The 16,728-nt window shown below is 37.9% G+C and overlaps 1 protein-coding gene across 1 annotated transcript; it reads right to left on the reverse strand.

Annotated features, from left to right (window-relative positions):
• Window positions 1-268: 268 nt before the first annotated feature.
• On the reverse strand, window positions 269-14,090 carry lurap1 (leucine rich adaptor protein 1). The gene is made up of 2 exons (XM_026928304.3): window positions 13,323-14,090; window positions 269-2,662 (listed from the first exon to the last, which is right to left on the reverse strand). Exons 1-2 carry the CDS (start codon window positions 13,527-13,529, stop codon window positions 2,027-2,029), a joined length of 843 nt encoding a protein of 280 aa, XP_026784105.1. The 5' UTR covers window positions 13,530-14,090; the 3' UTR covers window positions 269-2,026.
• Between the last annotated feature and the right edge of the window lie 2,638 nt (window positions 14,091-16,728).

Consider the following 16,728-nt stretch of genomic DNA (forward strand, 5'->3'; position numbering starts at 1 on the left):
GTCACTGAACAGTCATGCACACACACACACACACACACTCATACACATCCCACACTAACAGTAGTCATGGAAACAGTTCCTAGAAGCACAGCCATTATTAGCATTCAGTGTGGGTGTGTGGGAGAAAAAGAGCTGCTCTGAGTGCATTGGGAACATTAACTCTCCCACGTGTGTCCTTAATACACCAGAGAACACAATTTCACAGCTTTTCAGAAATCCATGTTCACAACCCCAAACTTTTAAGTTACCTTTAAGTAACTGACTTGGATCATACATCACCATTTATTAGGTAACACATCAAATGTCAAATAGCATTTATAGCTTCATTACATAAAACTGTTACAGCAGTGCAGTTGTCTTTGCATAAGTAAAACAGGCAAAACCACATCCAGTGGCACTAATATGGGTTAACACTAATATAAAAACTGCATTTACTTAATTCACTGCATGTGTTTTTTTAATTATTAATATTACTATTTCTTTAATACAGACCCCACAGCAGAGTGTGACCTCTCAAATACACAAACCCACACATTTTCATGCATTCAGTTCCCTGCATTCACAATCATGAAGATCTCACTACATTAATGTGCCTCTATACTACTACATGGTTGCATAAGAGTTGGTTAAAATGCTTTTGCATGATCTAGCGTAAAACAACAGGCCACATTTATCTGAATTATTTAATTACATATATATTTAAATTAACTATATATATTTTATATATTTAATCATATTGCACAAGCATTTGCACTTAGGTGCAGATTCTGTGTTTAATGTTCACACAGAAATCATCCTGATTGCTCACAGCTATCCAAATAAAATTTGCTCTTTGACTTTTTGTTGCTGTCTTTACATATGAGTCAATTCTGAACTACCAATACAACAATATTAAAGACCTTCCATGTTAGATTACAGTAAGTTCCCTAAAGTTCCCTTTAGTCCCTAACTTCAATTATTAAACAGTTATCACTAAAATAATTCGATTTCATTGTCTTTTCTGTTTGCATATTCCAACCTTGAACCTGATAGTCTGAGCATGGGTCTGCCACAGTGTGCTGTTGCAACAATCATTAATGTGCATTAATTTTATACTGCAAATGTGATATCAACTGAAAAACAGTGACACATTGTACAGATTATACTATATTTATGGAACTTTCAACTTTAGAATAAATAGAAAAATATCACTATGATGTGTTTTTATAGCTAAAAATTTTGGTCCTCTCTAAAATATTTAATAAATGTCAGCTTACCCACTATTCATATCTCAGTCTTTTGGCTCCTTCAGAGTTTACATGAAAATAAGAATTTATTATTTTCTTAAAGTGATCATTGGCTATTTTAACTAAAGCACTTTAAAATAAATGTCAGATTTTGTATTGGTCAACTTGCACAGTTAAAGAAAAGGAAAATCTAATAATTAACACTGATACACAGAAAATGCTTGAGATTATCAACCACATCTCTGCAAAGAAATATTTAAAGGAACTGGAGAAATAACTGATAAACCAGATTCCACAGTCACATAAAAAATACTGCACCAGCAATTCCCAGCTCTAGTCCCGGTGTTTTCCTTGCCTCCATTTCGCTAGTTTTCCCGCCATAACACTCCTCCTACTAATCAGATAATTAACAGGCCCTTCCTGAGTCAATGTGGGAGTGTTAGAAGACGTAAAGCACTAAATTGTGCAGGGCAAGTTACTCTAGCACCAGGGCTGGGAATCACTGAGCAAAATAGTTTTAATAGATAAACATCTGTACAGATAAATGAATGGAAAGACAAATATAAAGTTCATGCTTTCTAAGCTTTGGCCCCTTGGGATCTTTGACATCATATCTCTAGATCTGAATTCATTTGATCTTTGACATCATATCTCTAGATCTGAATTCATTTAAGCTCGACAGTCAGTCAAAAGTGTGTGAGGATGTTCTTATGAACCAATCCCAGAGTAAAATCAATCTGTCCAATAAGGCTCTGAAGTCCAAAATATAACCAGCAACTTTGGTTGCATCTTTTAAACCTTCACAAAAATGTCACATCATCCTGTGACTGCACCCAGCGCCAGTGTGCATCGTACTCCAAGTGCACTTTGCCACTCATTTTGCAGCTTTCCAGCTCCACCTTGCCATTCTTGTAAATCTTACCCTTAGGGCTCAGGGTCTTCGCCAGCTTCTCAACTGCAAGAGCCTTGGGGGAGTCTTTGTCTTGCTTAACTGCACTATCCAGGACTCCAGTATTAGCTGCATTACTCTTACTAGCTTCTTCATGGTTAGAGTCATGGTTGGAAGGTCTCACATCATGGTTGGAAGGTTTCACATCCTCTTTAGGGCCATTGGGTTTCACCTGTGAGGATTTGGAGTTATCTGTGCACAAAGGTGCGGTGCAGAGCACAGACTCAGCCCCGCTGGAGGTGCAGTATTCATCCAGATCATCAGCCAGCGTGTCCAGATAGCTGCCGATGGAGATGTTGTCCAGCTTGTCGTGGGGCTCATGTAGGCTGCTCCAGCTGCCTCCCAGACTGTACTGACTGCCCGTCAGGCTGCTGCAGTGGCTGGTGAGCATGCCACGCTCTTCCATAAGCCACTTTGCTGCTTCAATGCCTTCATGCAGTGCCACGAGTTGTTGCAGGATTCTCACATCCACCGCCCGGAGATGAGCCTAACATCACCAGAGACATAAAAAAAGATCTATTTAAAAATAAGACATGATGTTTGATACTCAAGCAACACATAATTCAGGGGTATGCTGCCTAATCTTAAATTCTCAAATCTGATTGGTCAGCAGGTTCAGAGCTAACAGATCTGACAGTAGTACAGTCTGTGATTCAAATCGCAAGTTTATATTAATGCGTTCTTTGAATTGTGGGCATTTATATAGTAACAGCTAATGTACAGGGACTTGTATGGTGGATGCCATACCAGCACAGGGTAAAAATATGTTGGTATGTAACAAAGAAAACCATATAATCGTTGATATGATGAAGCTTTCTGTAAGGAGGTGCTTATTTAACATTTATAGAAGGAGTCTCCAGTGCCAGTGCTCTGTAACAGTCAGTAAGTTTTCTACAACAGTGAAGTCTTCAGGATAGAGGGCTTTCCATTTTGCAGTTATTCAGTAACATGACAAGCTGCATTTTTTTTTTGTCTGATTAAACTCAAGCAAGATAAAAAAGAGGCCAGTTAGTGGACAAGTGTTTATAGCTGTTATAATGTAAGTGAGAGCAGGAACTACCTTGTCTCTCAGATGTTCCACATTAAATGTAAGTATAAACAGTTAATTATGTCTTATTCATTAATAAATTTGTGTAAGAGGAATAAAACACTTTAAGACAGAAAATCTATCATTTTGGGCCACAATCACACCACCCTGTAATTGATTCTTCTAACAACGTGCCCTGTCATGTTTTATTCCTTACATATAAAAGGAAATCTACTGTTCTAAATCTTTTTAAATGAGAGAGATTGCACCAGTTGGTATACTGAGATTAGCGATGCGTAATCCTTCTGTGAGTTCTACAGTCGAGCTGTTACGCTGACAAAGGCTAGAAGGCCATTATCGTAAGTGCTTTTGAAATTTATGGATCCCTCTGACAACATCAATTCTCTGTAGTGAACCTCTTACAGCACTGGACAACTTTCTTAAATAAATAAATAGTAAACATAAGAATAGTATGCTTTATAATACACTGCTAATGGCAGTTTCTAAAATATAGTGATAAAACCACATTAGGTGTGGAATTTAAAAAATTAAGGGCCCGAAGTATGTCTTATGAATATATTATGAAGCATTTCAGTAAGAAACCAATCTGTATTTTTTAGGCAGCTCTTAAATGGTTGGAGAGCTTTGAAGACACATAAATATATAGTGCTATATCCATAAAAGCATTTATTTCACACTGAGCCACTCATGTAAGCCCTTGAGGCCAAATCAATTAAGAGATGAAGGGAGATTATTGATTGCTCTTCCGAACATTTGTAAACCCATGTAATGATCTCCACTCATGTTTCATCTGTCAACACATTTAAGAAAAATCATTTCTACAATCTTTATGGTGAATAAAGTCGCATGTAGATCTGGAATGTAGGGGTGTAACGATACACAAAATTCTAATTCCATACAATGCAATACTTTCGATAAAGGAAAGATAAGCAATGCCTGAATATAGCCCTAAGGTTTCCATTTTCAAATGATTAAAATATTCAACATTATCAAAGTACACTATACATGCAAAAATTTCTAGACACCTGACCATCATACCCATATGTGCTTTTTGAACATCCTATTCCAGATTTAGTCTCTCCTTTTGCTGTTATAATAACCTCCACTCTTCTGGGAAGGCTTTTCACTAGAGTTTGGAATATGGCTGTGGAGATTTGTGTTCATTCAGTGTGCAGCTGGGTTGAGGTCAGGGCTCTGTGCACACCACTCTTCCACTCTATCCTTGGAAAACTAAGTCTTCATGGACCTCACTTTGTGCACAGGGGCATTGCCATACTGGAACGTGTTTGGGCTGCTTAGTTCCAGTGAAGGGAAATTGTAACGCTACAACGTAGAAAGACATTCTAGAAAATTTTATGCTTCCAACTTTGTGGCAACAGTTTGGGGAAGAACCACATATGTGTGTGACGGTCAGCTTTTAGCCATATATTGTATAATAATTGAATGACACACTGTTTGTGTGATCCCATCACAATTGGCAGCATGTATATATATATATATATATATGTATATATATATATATATATTATGAAGCATGTATATATATATATATATATATATATATATATATATATATATATATATATATAAAAAGTGGCTAGCTTTTACAGGTGTGCTCACAAGGGAGGTGTGTCTGAAGTGTGGGGCTTTTCCCATTCTGCTGTTAGCTAGTTGTGTTGTCACATGTCAGTCATGTAGCTCTCTGTAGCCCTAAATGTGTTTTTGAATCCTGCGTTCTCCATTACTGATGCGTTCTCCATTACTCTGAAGTTTCCAGTCGCTGCAGTGATTTCCTTAACACGGATCGAAGCAGTGTGTGTGTGTGTGTGTGTGTGTGTGTGTGTGTTTTGCTTCGTGTTTTTGTCTAGTTTTAGAGACTGAGACAGAAGGGGGGATGTTAGACTTGTTTAGCGCTAGAGTATTGTACACATATTTGGCAGATTTGTGTCGAATGTAATGTTTTGGGTATACTGTGTGTCGGAGATCAGTGTGACAATGCACAAACAGGTCACTAACTGACCAGAATACAGCTCATACAGTGAGCAGACGGAGCTAGTCGTCTAATGCTAGCTACAAACAAACTGTTGTTGAAGTTGAGAGAGTTTAAATGTAACAGCTGTGTTGGTGTGCACAATAAAGTTGTTATTCTCACAGCACTTCTAAAATATTGCTGAAGAGACAAAGACATACACCTGACGTCTGTAATATTTGGGTTACAATTCTAACTGCATACTATTTAGAAATACTGCATAGCCCATAGTATGCAGTTTGGCACATGACCTTGTATAGTACTCGAATATGTATTGACTTGCCACTCACAGATTAATCCACGCAGCTGAGCAGAATGACTTTTAAAAGTAGCTTCTAATAGTATTTTTCTATCTGAGAGGCCTTCTAACCCCTAAATGTCCACATCCTACATCCAGCAACTTTAAAGATGATTTCTGATGTAATGTTATCTGCGCTGCCTTTCAGCGGCACTCAACATAAGCTTATGTAATATAAATAGCTCAGTCTAAAAGGAGAATACTTAGCATCCCTTTTGTGATTCATGTTTTCCCTAAAACCTAGTGGACTTCGGCAGCTCCTCACTGATCTCCAGGCTGTTTTAGCTCATCTATAATCTCTGAACTGTATTCTCAGCCAAATATCCTACATTTTACTTTAACAGGCAGCTAGAAATATAGACAAAAACACAATGAAGTATGAAATACATACCTTTATGTGTAGCAGCATCTGTTTCCATGTCCTGTTGTAGCATTATATGTGTTTTGTAAATGTACTAAGTGAACAGTGAAACTCAGAGCTGTAGTCTGATGTTGGCTAGTTAAAAAAAGCCAAAAATAAATCAGTAGAGATAGGAAAGACCCTGGAGACACAGATGAAGCAGAAAACCTAGCCTTAAACAGTTTGTAACTGCATTATTTACTGCTGACATCAGCCTTACTAATTACAATACAAAAGAAACAGAGAGGGGCCCACCAAAAAAATAAAGAAAAGTGTTTGTGTGTGTGTGTACACATATTAAGCCGTATGTATGGCCAAAAGAACCAAATGTCCTCATAATGATAAGATAGTATCAAATGCCCTCACAATAATACAGTGTTTTAAAGCATTTATTTGAAAAACTACAAGAGACAAATATTTCCTTCTGGTTACTAAGGTTATTATTATGGTTAGAGGTGGATGTAGGTATAGCATTAGATAGAAAGAAGATAGAAAATTGACTCCTTGTGTGTGTGTGTGAGTGTCTGTGCGTGTGTTAGAGAGAGAGAGCCCAAAGAAATGGTATTTTGCAGAAAATAGAAGGAAACTGCAAAAAGAAAGGGGGACATGAAGGGAGTCCAGTACCTCAGATTCATAGACTGTGAAACTCGATTCCCAAACCACCACTGAATATACTTACCACTTAGCATTTTGAATTTAATGGCCTTCATTGCTTGAGTTAACTCATAATATGCTTTACATTTTCAAAATACCTACTGACAGATGTATGCTGTCCTAAAATCCTCACGACAGTAAAAGGTCACTTAATAAAGAGGAAGCTTTACAGCTAAAAGTCTGGTTTAATCAGGGAATGAATTAGGAAATCCTGTACTGGTAATGTGCAAAACAGAAAACCAGTTTCTGAAGGGAATTAGATGATGATTTTATTCCTCATGATACTTTAGTTTGTGCTTGAGTTTGTGTATACACACAAAGTAAGCCTGGGGAACATGGCATTTTGCAAGTAGAGGTGAAAACTAGGTAGAGAAAAGCAGACAGGAAGTAGTAACTCAAATCCTAAGAGAGTCACTGTTGAGTCCTTGAGCGAAGCCCTTATTTTTTCACATTCCATAAAAGCATTGGCCAAATGAATAAAGGTAATGAGATGAGCACAAAGCAAGAGACAACCAAAGACAGAGAGAGAGAAAGAAAGAGAAATGGCAGTAGAAGTGGTGGTGTATGAAGTAGGCTCTGATGGCTGGATTCTTCTCTGAGGGTTTGGGCTTGGATCAGTTTGGCTCTACGCCTCAGTCTGAGGCAAATCAAGCTGCTCATAAATTCACTTTTCTTCCTGGCTCAGCACTGATGTGGTTAAGTTCCCCTTCCCCAACTCTCCCTGCCTGCAATGCGTATTGTAAACCCACGTGTGTTAAACTACATACATGAGTAATGTCTAGGAATATTCTGTCTAAGCCATGAAGCCCTGAAATCCTCCCTACTTGTGGTTCAACACTGGAGGGATATAAATGATTGTATACACAGTACATGTTATCAGAATGTAAAATAAATATGGGTATTAGTCCTAGTCTAAGGGTATTAGTCCATCATCCTTTGCAGCCCCTTTTCAGTCTCTGTCATCTGAGACAACATAGCGTTATGTCTGAAGCAGGCAGGGGGTGAAGGATCTTCACTTTCACAGCCAGACAGTTCCCATTTTTCCATTATGGATCCTGCTCTAATCCCTGGAATTCTCATTTTCCCTGCTGGGGCGTTCTGCTCTGTTAAGTATCACACCACAGACCAATTTGTTTTGTGGGTAACTGATGTCTCTATTCATCATTAGCTTTAAAATCTATATAGATTTTGTGTTATATGTAGAGTTTCCTGGTCAGAAAGTATGTGAGGAAGCAGATCAAAGTAAAGAATCAAATACCATTTTGTCCAAATATTACAGACTATATGCAAACACAGCCTCAGCCTGTGTTGACGTCACAGGCAGCCCAATGTCAAACTGCAGTCATCAGACTGCATGACTAGACAGCAAATGCTGCATCCCTCCACATACACTGTGTTTCTCAACATCTGCTGCTGCATACAGACATAAAGACATATTTAATTATGAAAGACAGGATCTCTTTCACTGAAATTGCACTACATTGCTCATGCTGTCCTTCAGTGCCTCTCTGTCCTCCATGCAATTACTTAGCACTTCTCATTGCCCCTATCTAGCTAGAGTCATTGCTTCCATCTGTCAGCACACCATCCCCTGTGTTTTCCATCTGTGCAGCAGAGAGAGAGAGAGAGAAAAGGAAGAGGAGAGTGGGAGTGAGCAGAGAAAATGAGTTTATGCAACACTTGCACTTACGGAGGACTTGCTATCATGTGCGTCACACAGTGCACAGGTGTTCAAAACAATGTCCTTGTGGTAACTAAATTATCCAGAGGAGTTGTAGGTTTTATCTCCTTTGTTAAGCAATGAAATGTAAACAGTACCACCTCACTACATCTACTTGTTCTGAGTAAAAGCAGACACTAACATCACATTCGTCACATCTAATAGGATCAAATTTGTTTGCACGCAGCTTCACTAGGCTACTTCTATCCTAACCTTTGGTTTTGCCTCTCTGTTTTTCTGCCTACCCAGGCAGACAGGAGGTGAACACACTGCGGTCACCCACTGCAGCAGAGCCGGGTGTCATAACCACACAGCATGAGGGCTGAGTCACTGACAGCTAGCTCGCCACAGCTTAGGACTAATAACATCTCTATGGAGATAATCTCCCATCAATTGTGATCAAGCTCCCCTTTGGGAGGAAGAAGATTGATCAAATATAAATCACTGCTGACACTGAGTGAGTAAATACGCTGTCCAAAAAAGGTACTCTGCAAGTGGATTTTCTCCACAGTCCTTACCAGTGTGGACGGTAATTCATATATTTGTCAAAATTCTCACATAATAATCACTAATAATAGATTATCTGTTCAGAAGAGAAAATATTTCCATATGGCATCCCAGGCATTGTAGTGTCTAAATACAAATGACGAGAGATTAACAGCACAGTCTCTTCCTGTGATGTCTAAAAAGATTGGAAACTCTTGTAGATGGTTGTCGGTCCATGCATAATCACTCCTCCATGCATAATATTTTTAGGCTACTTTATATTCTTAGGTTTGCACATGTGGACTTCCCTTCTCAAATCAAATCTGGAGGCTGAGATGGTCATTGCAAAAATGTTGGGTTTCTTTAACCATTTCTGTGTGTGCTTGGCTCATCTTTCTTTTTAAAAGTGCCATCTTTGGCCTAGTCTGAAACCCCTGGCAGAGGCAAACACATTTTGGACTGATGTATCCTGGTATATTTATGATGCCATCAATCTTCACAACCACCAGCCACAAAACCGCTCCACAGCATTACTGATCCACCGGCATATTTTACAGTGGATATTAGTTACTCTTCCATGTATGCAGTTTACTTTTGTCACCAAACATTCTGGCAGTGTGTCCAAAAAGTTCACCTGATCACAACACATGATGCCACTGGTAGTTTTAATGATGCTTGATCAAGTTCAGATGCTACATTTTGGGAGAAGCTCTCAGCACGGGCTTCTTTCTTGCAACACTTGCAAACAGCATTTAAAAAGTTAATTTCAAAGTTCAGTTCATTAAAAAAATCAGAATTTTAAATACAATTAAAATTTATATAAAGTTTAAATACAATACTATAAAGTGCTTTTTCCCTCTTTCACCATCCTCCTCACTGTGCTCGGGGACTGTGTGCTCATGGGTCCTCGAATCCTGTGCTCAATTCCAGGCAAATTTCCAATTATTTCAGAGATTTTTTTTGTTGTTGTTGTTGTAGTTGAATTGTGCTTAATGGTGTTTTTAACTACATATATATATATATATATATATATATATATATATATATATATATATATATATATATATACACATATATATATATATAAATATAATTTTCCTGATTTGGTCAGGTCAACAACCATCTGTCTCTTTCATGTTGAAAGTTCTTTGTTTTTAAATTTTTATGACCCTGTTTTTAAACTTTATGCATGTATCACGTCATACCACATATGATGTAGCATGCAGCAGAAACAAAATTTGTTGTGCAGTAAAAAAATATGAACAGAGTTACATTCCTTTGAAAGTGTGCAAGTCGATTATGTCCTGCATCTGGAAGACAATACACATCTGTTTCTATAGCTTTTTGTCAAATTCCACATTATTGCACTGTGAATTTCTAGGGGAATGCCCATTTTATCCTGTATCCAAACTGTAATTATTCATTTAGCTGAATGAAATAACAATAACAATAATAATAATAAATATCTGTATTTTAACATGAATATAAAATATGTAATGGCCTACATATCTTATCTTACCTTTTTGCCCATGAATTAAACTGTAGTTCCCATTTCCAGCTATGTTCAGCACTTTTTTCATTTCAACAGCTCAAGGCTAATAAGTGGGAGGTGAGAAACTGCATCAGAGGAGGTGAGAATACAAAGAGGAGGAATAGTACTGTTGAAATACAAGTTGTCAGCTAATTATCAAGCTGTTCATGAGCTGAGTCAAGACCAAACAGGGAAAACACCACAATTTGCAGAGCCTATGTTCCTCAAGATTAGGATTGAGAACCACTGGTCTAAAACCACAGAATTACTTGTTGTTCAATACAACAACCTAGCTGGAGCCACAGGATTCTCCTTATCCTCAAGCCTAATCAATACTGATGTCCAGACTAATCGGAAATAAGGCTGACAGAAGCAATACTTATAATGGCTTTCCACTGACTCCCGACATCTTTCCCACTCAATCAAGAGACTTATGGTAACATCTAGGTCTTATTTTCTTAATGGCTCTGAATTATTTCAGTCATTTGCCTGTGGAATTTGAGAAGAATGTGATGGATCATGTGCATTTGATTAGTTATTGGAAAATAGTAGTCTATAATTGAAACATTCTCTTCTTTTCCAAATGGGATGCATGTATCTACAGATTTAAAATGTCCAGATTATGTCTGGTTGGCATTATTCCCATGCCGTACTATTCACTTTTAAACCAATTTTACACAAACAGGTTGCTTAAGGTTCTGAATCCGGTTTGATTATATGGCAATTATACATTGCCAGTTTTCCTATTTCCAAAGTAGTACTATAAGGATGAATATATGTACGTCAAGTGTAATACCTACAGCTTTGTAACCTGTTTAGAACATTGTTACATTGGCGTGAGTGCTGGTCTACATATCAGGCTCATATAGCCCAACTTAAGTGATTTTTACACTTGACAAGAAAACAGAAAACATCTGACTGCTTGTATAGAAATGAGCTATGATTGGTGATATTTCTGTTTCATCACTCTATTTGTTAATGTTTCATGCCATTTTGCTAAATACAGTTCATGCTCAATCCTTTGTTCAGTCACAGCCTAAATGTTCATGCCACCATGTTTCAAAAATGAGGTGCCATGATCTGAATAAAGAGCAGTTCCTTTTCTCCAACCTTCCTTTTTTCTATCACTCTGGCATAGGCTAATCTCATCTCACCTTAGACTTTGTCCAAGAACATTACAGGCTGCTTACACGGGTTTTAGGAAACTGTAACCCAACCTTTAATTTATACTGTGGTCAAACCCTCAAAGATTATGGTGGTGTTTTTTCCTCTTTATGGTAGTCACATGTAGTGTCCTTGTTCATCTTAATAATTTTTATTCAGGACCAAAAGGATATTTTACCCATCCATTAGTGTGGCTTTCATGGCCTATTAGCTCATATGCTAACAATAATTAATCATTGTGTTCTTGTTCTCAACAGTGCACCAAAAATGTATTTTCATACATATAATGTTTTGACTCTCTCTCTAATTTATTCTCATTCACTTCCATTGACAACTCTTTGGATTTCAACTACAACAGACTCAGACAACAGACAGCTTGAGTGCAGGGACATATGTTCCACTGAGTATAAGTGAGAATGAGATGTGTCAGAGCAGAGCTGTAAAAAAAAAAAAAATCAGGTGCCAATACTATGAGTGATTCCTGACTAGTAATTCTATACTCAGGGTAGCAAAGTATAACACACACACACTGTGGCAGAGAAGCATCACAACACAAGCAGTTCTTAAAGATCTGTTGTTGCATGGCAACCTTGAGTCCCTGTGCTGATTCAACAGCACATGGAGGCTGTGTTCCAATGTGCATACTCAACAAGAACACTTTTCTAATGCTTGCTAGTCTGCCCCAAGCCAAGGGTGCTAGTAGAAATTCTGGGCCCCCTGACAGGTTATTGCCCCCTATCCCCACTACCCTGCCAGACAGTCTTTGTTGCCTGGGATTCCACTTGGACTCCTGTGTCTCCTTTGGTGCTTGGACTTGTACCATTGCCACACACACGACTGAGAGTGATCTGCCATCCACACATCCAGCCAGCGGTGGTTTTATAGTGGTCTTTTTCCACTGATGAATAGAGTATAGGGTTGGTGACAAGATCTGAATAACAACACAGTGCACTTTTAATCCTTGCGTTCTGGTTGCTGCATAACAATGGATCTAGTGTTAATGGGTCATACTGGGAACTGAGACAAAAATAATGTTTGAAATGACCAACGTTGATTACATCTAAGTTTTCAGAGAACAGTAAACCATTTCTCATGTTTGGGTATGTTCCTGCCAGCAGATATGAATGAAATAGCACATGGAGGTAATGTGAGATAGAGTGAATTCACTTATTTGTTTTCTTTATTTTTTGTTGTGAAAAACAGTTGGTGTCAGCTGATATTTCACCAATTTTTGTAATCTGTAGTATAAGTATAAGTATATGCATAGTGATGAACCAAACGTAAATCTGTCCTGTTTAATGTTCAGTAAAGAAAATGAGCCAAGCACATAACGTTTCATGTTGAAAAAACTTTTGGATAGCAAGTATGCCTGTTTTTTATGGACCCACCCTGCTGAAAAAAAAAAAAAAAACAATATTAACCCTTATAATATTTGTAGTGGTTTTAATGGTTATATTAAATTGGTTTTAATGGAAACTGTAATGGTCACTGTGGTCTCTACTGGTAATTTGTTGCCTTCTCTTGGTGGCATGTTATGTCTAATGGATACCATTAAGCACCATTATTGGTAATGGTAATGGTGTTAATGGTTAGCTGATGGTTTGTAATGGTATTTGTAGTGGAAACCATTAGAATTTCTGTGATGCTTTCTATTGTTTTTACTTTGTAACCAGGACAGTCAGTTTACTGCATATTATATTATCAAGCGTGCAAACGCGTCTTTACGCATGAGGACGCAAAGCAAGATGGGCTGTAACAAGCTGTCACTCACCCTGTAGTCACATATGAGCCTAAGCACGACCAGATAGTAGTCTTACCATCTCGACTTTGAGCTTCCTGATCTTCTCATCCAGTGCATGCTCGGCGCTGTGTGCGCTCTCCTGCCGGATGACTTTGCTCTGCTCGCCGCGTTGCGCTGCGTCCTGCCGCATCCACCTGAGCAAACCCTCCGGCGTCTTCCTCCCCACCTTCACCTCCAACTCTTTCAGATCGGGCACACATTCACTGCCACTAACTTCTTCCATGATGTGGTGTATACAAAAAAACAGCTGCTTTCACTGCGATTTCTCAGTTGGTGCTGTCGTGTCGAGCTGGCAGGCTGGTTTAAACCGTGCACTCAGCTACAGAGAGCATTCTCACTGCCCATTCAGTTCTGCTTTACACAGCTACACAATACATGAATGAATGAGAATCATCAAGTCATCAAGCTATACAAATCTTTGCGCTATTCACAGAAAAAAAGGTATGATTGACGCAGTGACATGGGAAAAAAATATATACTGAGCTTCTTAAAAAAATACTGTTCTGTTTATTTTTCCAAAATACTGTCCATCCTCAGGTGCGCAGCAGCAAGACCCTTTCCAGTTTAGTACCATATGCCACTATGACAGCTCCATAACATCGGATTAATAGCGAGTGGAGAATTTGTTCTGTCTGGAATCTGATCTGAAATCACTAATCCTCCGAATCTGATGAACTCAGTTGCTCAGTTTTGCTCCATCACTGTGGCAAAAGCCGAAACGCAAATTCCACCTGCATGACAGCCAGTGCTGAATAAAACAAACACACAGCACTGCGAGTCAGCTGCCGTATATACTGTAGTATAACACCACCCTTCTCTCTCTCTCTCTCTCTCTCTCTCTCTCACACACACACACACACACACACTCAATCACTCTCTCTCTCTCTCTGTCTCTCTCTCACACACACACACACACACACACACACACACACACACACACACACACACACACACACTACCGTAATTACACACTACCGAGTCTCCTCCTAATCAATCACAATCCCACACTCTCATCCAAATTCCAAAAAAAAAGAAGGTTCAAGTGTAATTTATCCATGCCACCTTGTAATTTTGATTTGAATGTATTTTAATACTGTAGCGAATAATAAGACTCTGGGTATTTCTAACCATTTTTTATATAACAAATTATAGCTAAATAAAATAGTTTCAATTACTCCAATTTATTTCTGATTAGTCCAAATGATAGGACCCGGATCATTTGGATTGAACACTTTACCATGTTGTTAGTAATTTGCATAAAGTTAAGAACACATAACTTGTAATTATTACTATATGTGTGGACTAATCATAATCTCAGCCGATGTGTGTAGTGCAGCAGGCAGTGGGATTTGAAACAAGTAGTTTGTACTATGCAGTAGTTGCAGAATGGAGGTGTGCTGTACGTTATGTGAATGATGAAATCTTTTGTTTGGCAAAATTCAGTAAGATGTAGGGTCCTTAATGTTTTTAAACCCTCAGTGCACACTCAGTGACTATATCATTTGCACTACGTCATCCTGATGTCATTGTGCATTGCTCAAAATGTATTTGCACTACTACTGTCACATTTGTGCTATATATATATATATATATATATATATATATATATATATATATATATATATATATATATTTATATAATTTCATATGTTTTTCTAAAATCTTTTTGATTTAATGTATGCAACAGCTTGACGGAAAACTGCAGACCTAACTGCACTTGTACAATGAAAATAAAGGTATTCATATTCAACTGGTGGGCAACTACAAATTAAAAACTAACAGGGCATGAAATCTGCTTGTCCCAGGCACCAGAGTTATTATAAGATCAGCTTTGTGTTACCTCTGTACGTAGAACATGAATGGCTGCGAGTCCAGCACAGTTTTGTAATTTGTCTGATTCAGCACCTATTAAACCTGCTGAACTAAACACTTTGGATCAGCTGTGTTTGAGCAGGGATGTCACCAAACTGTGCTGGACGTATGCAGTTAGGCTGTATAACTGCTAAGACTGCTCCTCTGCTAAAGTGTGACACATTCGAGTTAAATTCCAGCTCTAAAATTCCTATGAATTATTGCAGCAGCTTAAATGGTCTGCTCCCAAATGCAGCTGGCAGCTTGTAAAAATGTGATTTCCTTTTTGAAGGTTTTTTTTTTCCATAGCAGCCTTACCTCTCACATTCAGAAAGTTAGTCCCATATTTTTTTCTACCTCATTTTCACTCCAAGGACATAGTGCTTCCAGGACCTGATGCAATATAGCCTAGTCCCCAAAGCTGAGACACAATATTCATCCCTGCAGATGAGATCAGATGAGAGGTTTGGACACTTGGCTGTCAATTCGACTTTGATGCATGCAGGGATGGGCAGTATCTGTGACATTTAAATGTCTTTTAAAAATATAATATTTTAAAAATGTAAAAAAAAAAAAAACAAACAAAACAAAAAAACATTTTGTGTTACGCTATAAAAAAACCCTCTCATGCTCATTCTGGTGGATTTAAGGCTGACACTCACACTGGAACTGCAGAACTTTTGGTAAATAGTTCATGAACAGTACAGAAGCTTCCAAATACTCATCAGGGAGAAAACAGAGAGGTAACAATGTGTTGGTGAACTCATTTCTATCCAGCATGTTCCAAAAAACCATAACTGTTTTTACTGATTATTATTTTTTTTAAATAATTAACATGATTAGCAATGCCCTTTATACTGGGGTTATTGACTAGACAGGTAAATATACTGTATTTTATTTAGAGTATTTTTACACTTGGAGTTAGACAGGCAAATATACTGTATTTTATTTAAAGTATTTTTACAGTTGGAGTATTTTATTATAAGTATGACGATACATTTTGATGTATTTTGGCCCATCCTTGCATGAGTGACCTAACAGTAGGACTGATCAGTCATCCCTTCTTCATTCTCAGAATACATGTCACTGTATCAGCATTGCAAGATAATATAATATATGATGAGCCTATATATAGAAGATTAGATTAAGATCTCTTGGTTAATTTTTATATTATTTACATTATATTTACATTATATTATATTATATTATCTATAGGGGTAGAATAATAAGCTGACTTCTTCCACTGGAGTTTCAAACAGCATATTTCTTGAAACTCAATTAGTCCCTGCTGCTTTTAAACGAATCTCCCTTTAGGAATTGCTAATAATATACTCTTAAACTCATACATACTTGATGAATGGGTCTGTCAGATATGGAAGTAGAGAACAGAGTGAGCAGACTGAAGAGCTAGCAGACTAAAAGAGTTTAGAAAGATAATATCATTAAAACTCTGCAGGTAACACAGTGGAAAAGTCATCATGCAGGAAAACAGAACAGCAGGGGGAAAAGGTAATCTCTCACAGCAGACATTAAGGACTTCTCATGCTTAAGTAAACAGATGGGATCAGCTA

This window comes from Pangasianodon hypophthalmus, chromosome 2, assembly GCF_027358585.1.
Source record: "Pangasianodon hypophthalmus isolate fPanHyp1 chromosome 2, fPanHyp1.pri, whole genome shotgun sequence".
NCBI classification, from domain to species: Eukaryota; Metazoa; Chordata; class Actinopteri; order Siluriformes; family Pangasiidae; genus Pangasianodon; species Pangasianodon hypophthalmus.

Coding starts and splice junctions, on each gene's coding strand:
- lurap1 (XM_026928304.3), bottom strand. CDS start 13,529: ATGGAAGAAGTTAGTGGCAGTGAATGTGTGCCCGATCTGAAAGAGTTG. Junction 2,663..13,322: donor GGAAGCTCAAAGTCGAGATG/GTAAGACTACTA, acceptor TGGTGATGTTAG/GCTCATCTCCGGGCGGTGGA.